The sequence below is a fragment of the Arvicanthis niloticus genome, chromosome 2, assembly GCF_011762505.2.
Source record: "Arvicanthis niloticus isolate mArvNil1 chromosome 2, mArvNil1.pat.X, whole genome shotgun sequence".
In the NCBI taxonomy this organism is placed as follows: Eukaryota; Metazoa; Chordata; class Mammalia; order Rodentia; family Muridae; genus Arvicanthis; species Arvicanthis niloticus.
Window position 1 is genome coordinate 10,322,136 of NC_047659.1, and position 13,497 is coordinate 10,335,632.

At 53.4% G+C, this 13,497-nt stretch overlaps 1 protein-coding gene across 13 annotated transcripts in view; it reads right to left on the bottom strand.

Moving 5' to 3' along the window:
- The window catches only part of Ralgps1 (Ral GEF with PH domain and SH3 binding motif 1), a 252,182-nt gene that overhangs the window by 20,889 nt on the left and 217,796 nt on the right, over nt 1-13,497 (bottom strand). For 8 of the 13 annotated variants that reach the window (XM_034496560.2, XM_076928530.1, XM_076928526.1 and 5 more), the window contains 4 exons: nt 13,016-13,083; nt 3,847-3,973; nt 2,699-2,856; nt 580-631 (listed from right to left, as the gene is read on the bottom strand). In XM_034496560.2, coding sequence (XP_034352451.1) covers nt 580-631; nt 2,699-2,856; nt 3,847-3,973; nt 13,016-13,083 — 405 coding nt within the window. Of the gene's footprint in view, nt 1-579; nt 989-2,698; nt 2,857-3,846; nt 3,974-13,015; nt 13,084-13,497 lie in introns of those variants that run through there. The other 5 variants (XM_034496562.2, XM_076928534.1, XM_034496561.2 and 2 more) reach the window with 3 other exon arrangements.

Sequence of the window (13,497 nt, forward strand, 5' to 3'; positions counted from 1 at the left end):
TGTGTCCTCAGACCTCTAGTCACCACCTGCAGTGACAAGTCTTCCTGGATTGCTGATGGTGGCCCAAGAAGAACTGGGACATGGAGTACATGCTGCAGGTGAATTCCTGATGACAGCCTGAGGGGAGCATGGATACTTGGGACAGAGAGCTGATGGGAATCACAACCACACATGGCAGCAGGGTTCAAAACGTCCAAGGTCTGAGGCTGCACTGGTGCAATACTCTTAGATATCACTAGATGGAGCCACGTGCCCATCTCAAGACTTCCAACAGGACTCAGGCTTAGAGGTCCAGGACTCACTGCAGGCCAAGCCGGCTCCCAGGTCTCCTCTAGCTGGCTTGGACGAGGGAGCAGGCGGAGAGCACTTTCTAAGCCTGTGTATGCATCCACAAATGCATGAGTGTGTAAGTGAATTATAAATGTGTCCACCTGTGTGCATGTGTAAGTGTGAGATTAGTGTTTAGTGTGCACACAGAGGCGTGACTGTGTAATTATGTGTATGTTATGTATGGGTAGGGCAGGGGCCCCTGACTCCAGCTCCCTGGGCCCTGAGAGGCCTTTCTGAGGCCACACTCACCTTTCCAGCCCTGCAGACATTTCTTCACTAAACTCTGAGCTCTCACTACTGCCTGGAAAAGGAACACAGATCAGTGAGCATGGCAGCCTCCAAGAGAGGGGCCTGTTCTCCTGGGCTCCCAGTCACTGGGCCCCAGTCCCCAAGCTCACAGCATTCTGACCCTGTGGGTCACATAAGGACTTGAGTTTCTATTGTTATGTCTGTCTCTTCTCTGGGGAGGTTCAAAGACCATTCAGGCCCACCATTCTCAAGAGCACCCTCCACTCCCTTCCCACTACCTACCCTCTGGCTTGTAAGGCCAGGGTCTTCACATTTGTCTGCACTGCAGTCTGCCTGCTGCCCCAGGGCCTCTCCTGAGGGTATAGGCAGGGTGAGCACTTCTGAGATAGAGACAGGTAGATGGATCTGCCTGCACAGAAGATGCAGGGAGATTGCAAGGAAGGGTCAGCGCAGTCCCCTGCCCACAGAGTCACTGCTAAGGCCTAAGTTAGGATCCTCTGCCTTCCTATTCTCTTCCAGGCCCATATTCTGGAGCTGCGCATGGTCTGCTGGGCCTGAGTGGTACACCCTGGCTCACTAGGCCTGGTGTTAAGTGAGCAGCACACTGCTTCCCTCCTGGCATGTGCATCTGTGAGCCTGACCTCTGTACTGTCTTAGACTTTGTAGGCTCTAAAGTTCAGAACCCTGCCAGAAAGATCTCAGGACTGGGTAGTGGGAAAGGGTAAAGAAAGCACCTGGCCTGAGGGGAAGCCTTATTCCTGCTGTATGGGGGTGTGGGGGGGCCAGGGTAGGGGCAGCCTAGCATGACCTCCACCAGGGCACACGCTCTGCCACTCTCTCAGAGCTCTCAGCTCAAGCAGAAAATGTCTAGAGTTCCATGACTTAATGAGCCAGAGCCAAACAATCTTGTGATCTCCCCTGGATGCTGGACAGCACAGCACCTGACTCACTCTCGAGAGCAGCAGCCCAGACTCAGGCACAGCTCAGAGTTTCCTGGATGTCAAACAGCTGCTCTGAGCTCAACTGCGCACTCATGGAGCCTCCTAAGAACCCAGGTCCCATCCTAAACTCTAAGACGAGGTCCATGAGTGGAGCCTACAAGGCTGAGGGATCAGTGCCCAGGAGCACAGTAAAGGGCCCGGAAGAAGCCTGATTACCATTCCCTAGCTCAGGAGCCTGGACCACTTCTCTCAAGCCGTAACTATGAGCCTAAAATGCAATGTCCACACTTCCTACACTTTGCCTGGGTCCAAACAGGATGACCTCTTCTTAAGACATAAGGCAGATATTACACTTGTCACAAAATTTCTAAGCGGCATCTGCCTTGTGCTAAAACTGTCCCTGACTCCCAGGACTGGCCTGACTTCCCAGGACATGTGGTATGAGACACCCACCTGGTGCTCTTGCTGCCTAGTTCTCCGAGCTCCTGGCCCTCTGCCCGCTGTCTTCACCAGATCAAATACCAGCCCACCACCACTGCTAGGAGGACTCTGCTACTTAAAGCAGACAAACACAGGCACACTGGAAGGCGAAGGCCATCAAGAGAGCACTGGGCTGGTGACAGCAATCATAGGATAGTGTCACCTGTCACAGATGACCCGAGATCTCTGAATGCAATTCCGTGCTAGCCTCAGCCCTAATATCAACATTTCTGTGCTGGCAACAGCAGCCCTGTCTCTGTAACTCCGTGGAACATGCTCTTTTCCTGCTGCTGTCCAGTAGGGTAATGCCATCCCTGAAGCTCACATCTTTGTCTCCCCTTCTACCTCCTCTGGGTAAAGATAAGCACTCAACAGGAAGCAATGGGCCACCCACTCACCTACTGCTCCAAGCAAGCTCTGGACTCCCTCTGGGACATAAATGCCACCAAGGTAGCATCTGGCCTCAGGAGGTTGAGGTGGACTCAAGTCTAGCATCCTTCTTCAACCTGACTATCTATCTGGGGACCACCAGAAGGAGAAGGCCAACCCAGGGCTCTTCCTGCAGCAGAAGACTCTTGTAGGGAGCCATTCTTTAAGGGTGAGGGGCCACTGGGCACAGTACAGTGACACAGAGACAGACACAGAGCACAAACTGGGCCTGCTGCCCCTGCCTGTGTGCACAGGCCAGCGACGCTTACCTAGGGAGAGTCCGTTGGTGATGGCGGTGGAGGAGGTGTGGGTGAGGCCCCTGCGGGGGCTGCGGGACTCTAGGACACTGTCGTCCAGCAGGTGCCTGGCCTTCTCCGATGGGAATGTTGCACTCTTACTTTCAACTACACTCAACTGACACATCAGACTGGAAAACGGAGAGGAAGAGAGAAGCAGAGCTCCTTATCCTGGGAGCACAGTGGCGCGGTGGCCCCGGAAGCCAGAGCCAGGGACTTACTGCTGGAGACATCTCTGCCCAGAGCCCACTGGTGGACCAGTCTCAGCTCCTTCTTATGGTGTGACCTTGGGCAAGTCACATCCTTTTTCTGAGCCTCAACTTCGCTCTCTGTTAGTGGAGACTAATGCTGCTTGCCCTGCCTGTGTCCCAGAATGAAGGTGAGATTTGTGAGATGAGGCCAAAGCGACAGGCCAGTCGGCCATCCTGAGGCGTGTCAGAGCTTTGTGACCTCTGCTAGACCTACAGTGAGCATGGCAGCAGCTGCTCAGAGGTTGCATGGCTCAGTTGAGAAGGTGACCATGGGTGTGCGGCAATGTCTAAAGAGGAAGCACCTGGGACCCAAAGCACTTTGTTCTGCTCGTGGCTTTGAGCTCCACAAGGACCAGCCAAAAGAAATGGCATTTGTGCCTTAGTGCTAGAATGCAGGTGGAAGGAAGGATGGAAGGAAGGGAGGGAGGGAGGGAGGGAGGAGGGGGAAGGACAAAGGGTGCCCCTTATTTGGGAACCTGTAACCAATGCCCAAGGGATACAGGCATAGCTTTCCCCAGCCATGGCCCCATGGCTGAGGACCTATATGTGTCCCAGCTGTGGACCTCAAAGGGCCAGTGAATCAGCAGGTACTGAGACACCCCTGCTGCCCTGAGGATAGTCTCTGGTGTCTGCTGGATTCAGTTCTTCCTAAATAAGCTGTCGACCAGGTTCAGGCACATTTCTTTACTAGCTAATGAGCCCAGGTCCCTGCTGGTGGCACACAGACTGTAGCCTGTCGCCCCTCTGCATTCCCAGGCTCATACCAGCCTTAGGAGAGCGTGTATACCAAGAACATCAAGAGCTTCCAAATGAGGATGGGGAAGGACCCAGCCTTCCTTCACCCAAGAAGAGAGTTTCTCAGTCACCCACTTGTTGCCCAGGCTGTGGCTCTTCCTGTGTCTGGGGACTGGCGGTGTGGGGAGGCTGCTGGCCACAGATGCATCTGGACAGGTGGGTCTTCGGCGGAACCTGGCTGAGCTAGAGCCGGCAGAGGGGCCTATGGAAAGAGCAGAGAAAGAGAGAGTTAGCAGGAGGTGTGGGGGTGAGGATGGGGCAGAGGCTCAGGGGAACTGGGTTCCAAGTTTGTAACATGGACCTTTCTCCAGTTGTTCTGTGTAAGACAAGGCTCACGTGAAGCCTACAGCAGCTCCCCACCCATCAGGTACTAACCCTTCCCTCCTAACATCATCAACTCCCAGACTGAAGGCCTGAGGTGCCCAGGTCCAGCTGCTGGGCAGCTCTGCCAGGTGGCCGGCTGATAACCCATCCATAAGAACAGAACCAGAAGCACAACCTTAAGTCCTTCCTGGACTTTGCAAGCCCAGAGAGGTATACGGGGGGTCTTGAGTTGGGCCTGCTGGAACTGTACCGATGCCTCTGTCCACACTCTTGTCCCTGGCCAGGACCTGCATGTTGGCATTGGCTGCTCTGAGGTTCTGCCTCTCCATCACAGGTCTGCCCTGAAGAGTGGGCCATCCTTCGAGGCTGTGCCTGTGTGGTCACCAATGCCCAGGCTCTCAGTTGGCCCTGCAATGCCCTGAGGAGGATCCTCTGGCCTACATTCTGGGACACAGGATGCCTCTGCTCCTGAGGAAACAGCTGCTGTACAGAGCAAGAGAGGAATGAGCAGCACGAGGCTTTGTTTTGCTTCTGCCCTAAGAGAAAATTCCAGAGGGTGGAGCCCTTGTTTATCAGCAAGCATAGGAGGGTGACGGGGCCCCACTGCCTGAGTCACTGTGCTCCCACCCTGCCCCTGCTCTCTAAAGGTCAAATCCCAAGGATCCTCTGCAGGAGGCCTGGAGTAGAAGCTCAGAGGTCCTGGTGTTGAAGCAGAAATGACTGCGGTGATAGTCAGGGCCGGCCCCTGCACCACTGGCACGGTGTTTTGGGGCTGTGCTGCGAATCTTGAGGTATGACCCTTGTTTGCCCCGTCGGATGAGGAGAAGGCAGGCTTATAGATCTACTCCACACTGGAGGAGGATCCTAACCCAAGTATGCAGCAGGCCTGTAGGCTGGGGAGGAATGTCAGGGGTTCAGAGACAAGTGCTGGGCACATGTCCTTGCGAGAGGACACCCACTATGTATGGGTTGTGAGCAGCACTCACAACATTCATGGCCAGCTTGCAGACTCCAGCACACTTGGTATCAGGACGTGGGGAGCCCTAGAGCTGCAGCCAAGGTCGTACCATAAGAAGCGGCTGAGCTTGCCTGTAAGCAGCCACATGGCCATAGTAGGCTGCCGCCTCCCTTGGCCACTCTGACGATGCTCACTCTCACTTGGCTCCATGGAGCTCTTGCCTTCCAGCTCTGCCCATGCTTCGAGTTATCACAGCCTTTCAGAGTTGCCTTGGCTGCTTCCACTCAACTCTGGATTCTCTCTCCAAGGCTAGGCCCGGATGCAACCCTTTCCTTTCTGCTTTGGAGCCCTGGGAGGCATGCCTGGCCTCAAATGCCCCTGAACCGGCTGGGGAGAGTGGGTGGGGGGCCCAGCGGAAAAGCCTTGGCCTCTTGGGCCTATGTCAGGGCTGCTGTTGCTCTCTGGGCTCAAGGTCTCAGCCCCCTCCTCCCCCACATTCTCCTAGCATTGTTGACCAACAGCCTAGGTCTGACGTGCAAACAGAAGAATTTCCATTCGGCTGGGACCCAGATGAGGGGCCTCTGCCAGTAAGTGACACCCTCTGCTACCCAAAAGGTCTCATGTTCCTGCCCCTCCAAGCCTGGGGTGGCGCCCAAGTGCCAGTGCCAGGACACGTGCCTTCTGAGCTGGGTGGCCAGCACGCTTGTTGGTCCTGTCTTCAGGCAGGGGAGGGGTGGTGGCGAGCTGGAGCTCTGGTCTACACAGCAGAGGAGATATGGCACAGACAGCTGGAAAACCTGACCATGTGGCTTGACTATCTCAAGGGCTGCTCTATTTTCCCTCAGCATAAGTTTTCCATGAATAATCTTTAAAGCTCTTTAAGTGGCTGTTTCTTCAGCAGTTTTATGGACCATATGAGAATTGACAGTTTCTGTAGGCAGCCAGATATGCTGAAAAAAAAAATCTGGTTTTCATCACAAGAAACCAACATACTGCCCAACAGACCACTCATTGATTGGAATAGGAAACAAAACAAAACAAAACAAACGCCCTTCTACTGACTGCCTTGGAGCGGCCAGGATCCCAGATAGTGTATGGTAACAGAAAGGGACTCTGGTCCTGGAGGCAGGGAAGCCTGGGCTCTCATCTGTGTCTGTGCTTACAGGCTGAATGGCCTTGGGAGGCCACTCTAAGCCCTGGATCTACATGAGGGATAAGCCTGGTCCTTGATGCTTCCCTACAAAGAGTTAAACATACAGTGTCTCTCTTTTTGCCACCAATGTTTAGGAAGCCCAGACTTTGGGGCCGCCCCAGGCCCAATACTAGAGCCATGTCACAAACAGGAAAACTCATGACGCTCTACCTGCACAGGAGTAACAGTCAGCAGTCAAGAGGGAAGAGGGGGCAACCAGGGAGCTTCACTCAGCAGGAACACACTCTGACGGGAGGATAATCATGGTCAATACTGCAAAAGCACCACTTCCACTAACAGCAAGACAGGATCAAAGATGCGGATAATGATACCCTCTAACATTGACCTAGCATCTGCTCCCTGCCAGAACTAACAGTACACACTTTGTCCACTTGACATGTAAGTCTCACAATATCACAGAGCTTTTGGGAACATAGGGGAGGGATCAGACAAGACTTCTGCAAGATTTGACATCCTGCCTGGTAAGAGCCTGGCACGGGCAATGACACAGGTAGAAAGAACAGTGTGTGCAAAGGCTCAGAGAGAAGATAGCAGGGCCCCAGCAGAGACTTGATCCCACAAAGTAAGGTCTGGTGATGTGCTCAGACTCACATGTTAGGAGGAGTAACTGGATGTAGTCATGACTGGAAGCTGTAGGTTTTGAGGGAGAGATATGTACAAGAAGTGTCTGGGTGTTGGCCAGGCACGGAGGGAACTGAGAGTAACCCTCCATGTAGAGTAATGTGCACTTGGGGCACAGATCTGGGGGTACATGGAGAAGTCCAGTGTGGGGCCAACATCTGGAGGCCACTGGGCAGATGGGAAAGGCTGAGAGGAGAGCCCACACTATGGGCAAAGAAACCTCTTCTCAAGGATTTCTGGCCAGGCTCTGCTCTGGGCTAGCACTGTTCCATTCCAGCTGGCCTTTCCAAATCTCACACATTGGAAAGTAATGGGAGGCAGCTGTGGCATAGGGGAAAGTAGTAACTTGAAGTCACAAAACTTGGGTTCCAGTCCCAACCCTAGCCCCAGCTGGACAGGGGCTCCTGCCATCTCTTCCTTGGTGTGTTTTCCCTAGGCACTGCCATTGTGCCATCTGGATCTCTAGTCAGTGTGACTCTGAGCCTCTAGAGGCCAGGCTGGGCTGTCACCCAACTCAAGGGTTCTGTGTTCTCTGCTTCCCACCTGCTCCTGTGGATATCCCTCCTTTGAGAGCCGGAACTCAGCCCTTTTGGATCTGCCAGAGCCCTACAGCTCTTGGGCCACCTGGCCTTTACAGTCTTTGTGTGGAAACTGCTATAACCATGTCTCTGGCGGAGCCTGGGAGCCACTCATTTCTGTGCTCACACATGTTCTGCTTCTCACATGCAGCTCCTGTGGGTCTCACTGGGAGCCAGGATCTGTCTCTATGTACACAATCCAGATCATTTCCTTTGGAGAAACACCGCTCTCATCTCTGGGCTGAAGTGGCACAGTGCTCTCCTCACAGCCTCACAGGACACAGAGAGGGAACTTCGAGTGATTGGAAGCTCTTGGCACTTGAGGTGCTCAGGCATCTGCAGAGCTATAGAACCAGACAGATCAGGCTGGAGTCTTGTGCCACTGGCTTCTAGTCCTTGAGCTCTCTCAGAGGACCCTATTCTGAGCATGAGAAAGGTTTGCAGAGGAAGGGTGTTAGAGGGAGGGAGGCCTCACCTCTTGCCTAGGCTCTCTTTTCATCAAGTATTTCAATGGTGCGACCACACATACCACAAGAGCCTTGAAAGATGTCTTCACACTAGGGCCAGGGCACTGTGAATTAGTGTCTCATTCAGCCCTGAGAATGTGAGGGTGACAGCAAGCTAGGGCAGCGGTGGCCACAGGATGGTAAGCTGCACTCTCAGGTGTGCTAGAATGGGGGGCGGGTTGCCTTGGCCTCCTGTGGTTGAGATGCTCTAGTAAGAAGACTTGTACAGCATGGAGGATTTGAGTAGATCTTAGCAGGAAGCTGCTGGTGGGAAGGTGGCTCTGAGGGGGGCTTCCAGAAGTATATTTGTATCTGCCAAGGTTGAGGACATTCATGCATGTGTCCTGGAGAAAGGACAGCTTTATAACTGCCCACTGTTACAAGTGGGGCTGTGAGTAGCCAGTTGAGGGATCTAGAGAACTGTTCAGTGAGAAAGAAGGCCATGCCGCTGCTCTGTTGCCACAGACAGCCAGGCCGGAAGCAGCCCAGTTGGATGTGGCAAGGGGACCGGACACAAGGTAAAGTTTGAGGTTCTGATTCCTACAAACACCTGTGTGACAAGGTATCTATAGGAAACTGGGTATGATGACCTATCTACAGACCCAGCACTTGGGGAGAGAGGAGGAAGAACAGGAGTTCAAAGCCATTCCAGACTACACAGGCGCAATATTATGAGTGCGTGCATGCGTGCACACACACACACACACACACACACACACACACACACAGAGAGAGAGAGAGAGAGAGAGAGAGAGAGAGAGAGAGAGAGAGAGAGAGAGAACCCTACTTATAGGAAAGGCAGAGACATGCAGGTCTATTGTCCACGGCAGGTCTTAATGCCCTGAACAAGTAGACAGGATAACAGGAACAGAGCCAGGCCTTATTGTACCCTTCATGCTCCATGTGTTAGACAGAGGTGACAGACCTGTCCTGACCCCCAACCCATCAGCTGGCTCTGCCACTTCCGTGATGTGTGAGCCTGGGTGAGCCCTCCAGGATCTCTGCCTACAGTCTGGGGTGGAATAAGAGTAGCAAAGGGCACCCGTCTGCTGGGAGGACCCGGGACTCGCCAGGCAGCCCTGGGTTCACTCCAGCGAGCACACAGGCAGACTTGGAAAGGTGCTCCGTCCAGGTCAGCTACGGTGAAGCTGACAGACAGAGGGATTTCCTTATGCAAACTGCCTAGCATGCTTCACAAAAGTCCTTGGCTGCTCCAGGGAATGGCAGGGCCTCTGACCATCTCTCCTTGGACATGGGCCAGCCTCAGAGGAAGGCTGAGGTGAGACTGCCTGGCTTTGGAGGCTGGTTCATGGAGAAGTTACTTCCCAGTTTTCTAGCTGCCCTCCCATTGTCTGCTCTGGGGACAGTCAGATGCCAAGCACAAGCCTGCTGTCCTCTGGAGAAGCCTGGGCCACTTTAAGAGGCTGCAGCTGTGTGCTGCTGCTGCTGCTGCTGCTGTTCCACAACAGGTACCAGGCATGTGAGTAACAACCCCTCCAAGTAACTCCAGTCCCAGCCCTGCCTCCCCTGATGCTGACACACTGAACATAGTGGTATGTTCTGCCCTAAGTTCTAAGATGGCACTGGAGCTTGGACTAGATGGGTCCTGGAGCTCAGGTCTTTGGGTCCTGGAGCTCAGGTGGCAGACTCACACTGTCTCTCATTTAGATGGCATCAGAGCCTGCCTGAGAGGGCCAGGAACTAACATTCCCAAGAGGCATTGTGCTGGTAGCAGCATTTTTGGCATAGCAGTTTCTGGAGCTCTTGCCAAAGCCCTGTGATATGAGCCGGCCTGAAGACTTCCTGTGCCAACAGCTCAGAGATGCTGCAGCCAGGCTCTGCGTATAGGTCTGCTGGCCTGGCAGTTGAGCCCTTGCCACCAGGTAGTAAACATGGAGACAAAAAAGTGTGCAGGAGATCAACCTTTAGGTTGAGAGGACAGAGACAGAGGCCAGGGTCGGGATTTTCCTGGGCTAAAGCATGGCTCTGGAACCTTCAGAGGAAACCTGTCCCCAGGGGAAGATGTGTGTGGGAAGCCTGCAAGGTCTGGAACTGTCTTCACTAGCTCCAAGACATACACAAACATCACTTGCCCTTGGGGGCTGGGGTGGGCGACATTATGAACATTACATGTGATTTTTTTCTCTCCAGGAAAATATTAGTTCATTTATATAAACAGCATCCCACGGAGAGGGAAACTGGAAACGTGGCATCCCTGGCCATTTTTTTTTTTCTCCACAGATCAAAAACAGAGTTAGTTTCCTCTGTTTCCTTTCTCACTGCCTTCTTGTGGGGACAGACTGCCCACATGGCCATTTCCCCAGAGCAAAATGGGGGCAGCTCTTGGCAGGGTTCTGGGGCCGTCAGAGGCCAAAAGAACAGCTGTAGCTCAGGCTGCTACTGATGTTAATCAGGTTCCTGAGAAGGCCATGGCTGCTGCTACCTGTGCAGGGTTAAGCTCTCCCAGTCCTTGGAGGAAGCTGGTTAGAGAACAGTCATAAATTGCCCCTCCCCCCCCACCAATGTGGTCTGTTCACACTGGCTTCTTTTTGGCTCCAAACATGCCTGTCCTTGCCTACTTGTCTTTTGCAGCCTGTCTCCCCAAGTAAGACACAAGCTCCAGGAGGCTGAGGCCCCTGTCAGGTACCCAGTTCATAGCAAGTGCTTGTTACCCACAGACCTGCAGCCTAAGAGCTCTGCGTAAATGAAGGTACGCCTCTAAAGGCTTTTCCTTGGCAAGTGTGGAGGTATCTAACTGCTGGGCACAGCTCTGAGCTGGAGCCCAGCCCCTCCTGAGGAGCAGAGGGAGGCCACGTTCCTCCCATTCTTGGGACTGCAAGAGGCACATTCCTGTCCCTCAGTCCTGTGGAGTTCCCGCCACGTAGCTCAGTCTAAGTGCCAAAGTCCAGAAGGCTCTCTTGGAGCTGAGCCTCCGACCACCCTCTGTGGGAACCCTGATATGCCACGACCCACGCTGCAGCAGGGCTTCTTATCTTTCCTCTGATACTTCAAGGGGGAAACCTGAGTCACTGAATGGCTATGAGCTTTCTAGAAAGTCACTGGCTCTCTGGTGATCAACATAAACCCTGACATCCTGCTTTGGGGCTAAAGCCAGGGATTTGGAAAGTTGGTGGAAAACACTCCTGTGAGCAGAGCTCCCTCTGCAGTGCAGGAACTGCTGGGCTCAGCACTTTTCTGGAAGGTTGTGCAGAGTCAGCAGCCAGCCCACACTGGAGCTGCCCTCAAGGACAGGTGCCCACAGGGCCCAACAAGAAACTCTGAGGCTAGGGTTGAATGGGTGGCATTGGAGTCACCTAGAAGTCTGTATGCCAGGCTCTAGGAATTCCACACCCAGCTCTGTCTCTCAGGGAGAAGACAGTGAGTACACAGGTGACTGAGGGTTAGGCCATGCTGGCTACTACCACATAAGGGTATGATGTAGGGCCTACATCCCAAGAACACACTCCACAGCTGCACACATAGGCAAATACAGGAACATGTGGCCATATGTCATCCTACACAGAAACCGGGTGGGTCTGTTTGGGGTCCAGAGCTTGCTGGCCCAGTGAAATCAGACCCAACTGGGGTCTTGGGCAGTATTACCGTGGAGGCTAGTTCAGTGATGGAATCACATTGACAACCACAACATCATCACAACTCGCCAATGAGAGGGGTCTGGGCTAGACTCTGCACAAGTGTCAGCAGCAGCCCTGTGAGTAGCATATATACTGCACCCATTTTACAGGTAAGAGTGTGCAGGGCTGAGCATCTCAGAGAGCAGTTTGCTTGGGGAAGAGTTCTAGAATAGTGACAGATCAGAAAGTAGAAACCTGGCCAGAACCATAGCTCTCTGAACCACCATTGTTGATGGCCATTTACCAGGGAAGAGACAGTAGGCATTTGAGGAGACAGTAGGAGATACTTAACACAGGGGTCTAGAAGATGCCATAAACATACAACCGTAGATAGCACTAACTCAGCAGCCCCGGTGGTTCCAAGGGCTGCACCTTTCAAGGCTCTTGAGAAGAGGTACAAAGAACTCTAGCTTATCACCCAGAGATAGCAGAGGCTGGCACAGAAAAAAAGCCAAGGGCATATCCCAGAGACAGGGCAGAGGCTACGCAGCAGGAAGCAGGGCTGGAAGGAAGCTGCCACAGAGTTTCTTGAGAGTTCTGTGGGCCTAGTCCTACCAACACACACCCCAGCCTGAAGTATGCAGAGGCGACCTGAGTAGGCCGAGGTGGAGGGATGGCTGACGCCGGGCACTAGCTCCCACCTACTTCTTACACTGAGCACTTGAACAGGGACGAAGGGTTCGGTATCTCCATTTTATACACAAGGAAAACATGGCGCAGAGGGACAAGCTGCTTGGCTAAGGTACAGCGGCTCAGAAGCCAGGTCGGAGTGATGGAGAGCTACAAGCAGGGGGTTGTGCTGCCAGAGGTCCCTCTAGCCTCTCCCCAGACAGCGGTGCTGATCAGACCTAAGAGCTGGGTGCACAATGACTGAGGGCCACTGTTATGACACTAACAACCAAGCAGCTGACACCAAGCATATTCTGACAGTGGACAGGTGTGAACAGAGCACAAGACTGGCCTGTGCTCACCCCAGCATCAATAAGGCTACGGAGGACCAGAAAGACAGGCAAAGCTAGAGCCTCGATTTGATGGCAGATTCCTAGGATCCCACTGCTGGTGACACAGTGCATTTCCCTCAGAGATGATAAATCTAATGTATCTGGTACATCCTGGCTACCTCCCCCCCCCCCTTGGGGCATATAATTCCAAGAGTTGGAGCAGGCTAAAGGACAAGGGTTAAGGTGGTCTAGGGGAAGATCACCTTGTACATGCTTCTAGTTGGGGAGCTAATCTCTTGGGGTCCCACATTATCAGGAGTCTGGCAGGGTGGTGGAAGATGCTGTAAACAGGGAGAGTTGAGCCTGCCATGCAGTGAACCCAACTGTGTTCTTGGACTCCATGTAGGGCCTATCTTGGCACCTGTCTAGGCTGTGAGCAGTTCTGTACCATTTGAGGAGCTATGATACCTGCAAGATCTTCCTTGGAAGAGACTAGTCTTGGAGAGCTGCTTCCTGGTTCGATTCTGAGTGACAACCTGAAACCAAAGACGTTCACAAAGTCAGAGAGGCCCAGGTCTACCATGGGATGGGGGAGGGATGTTCAAGAGTATATTGGTCAGAGAACTCAGGAATACAGTGAAATCTGCTTCCGGTCACAGCTCTTCCTCCTACTGATGCCTCCCAAAGCCCTTGCTTGTTTACCCACAACTCTGTGACTGAAGCATGTTATTGAGCCTAGGAAAGCAAGGAGAAAGGCCATGCAGCTTCCTCAGCCAAATTCATGGCACTGCTGGGTGGCAGGCAGGGATGCTAAGATAGAAATAGGCTCCAAAGGGTCAGACTGGTAATGTGAGAGTATCCTTTTGTGGCATGGAGATGGCCCAGGGAGATGAAGGGAACCTCCTACCTCCTTGTGGGAAAGGGAATGCTAGGTGATCCTGGACCTTCCA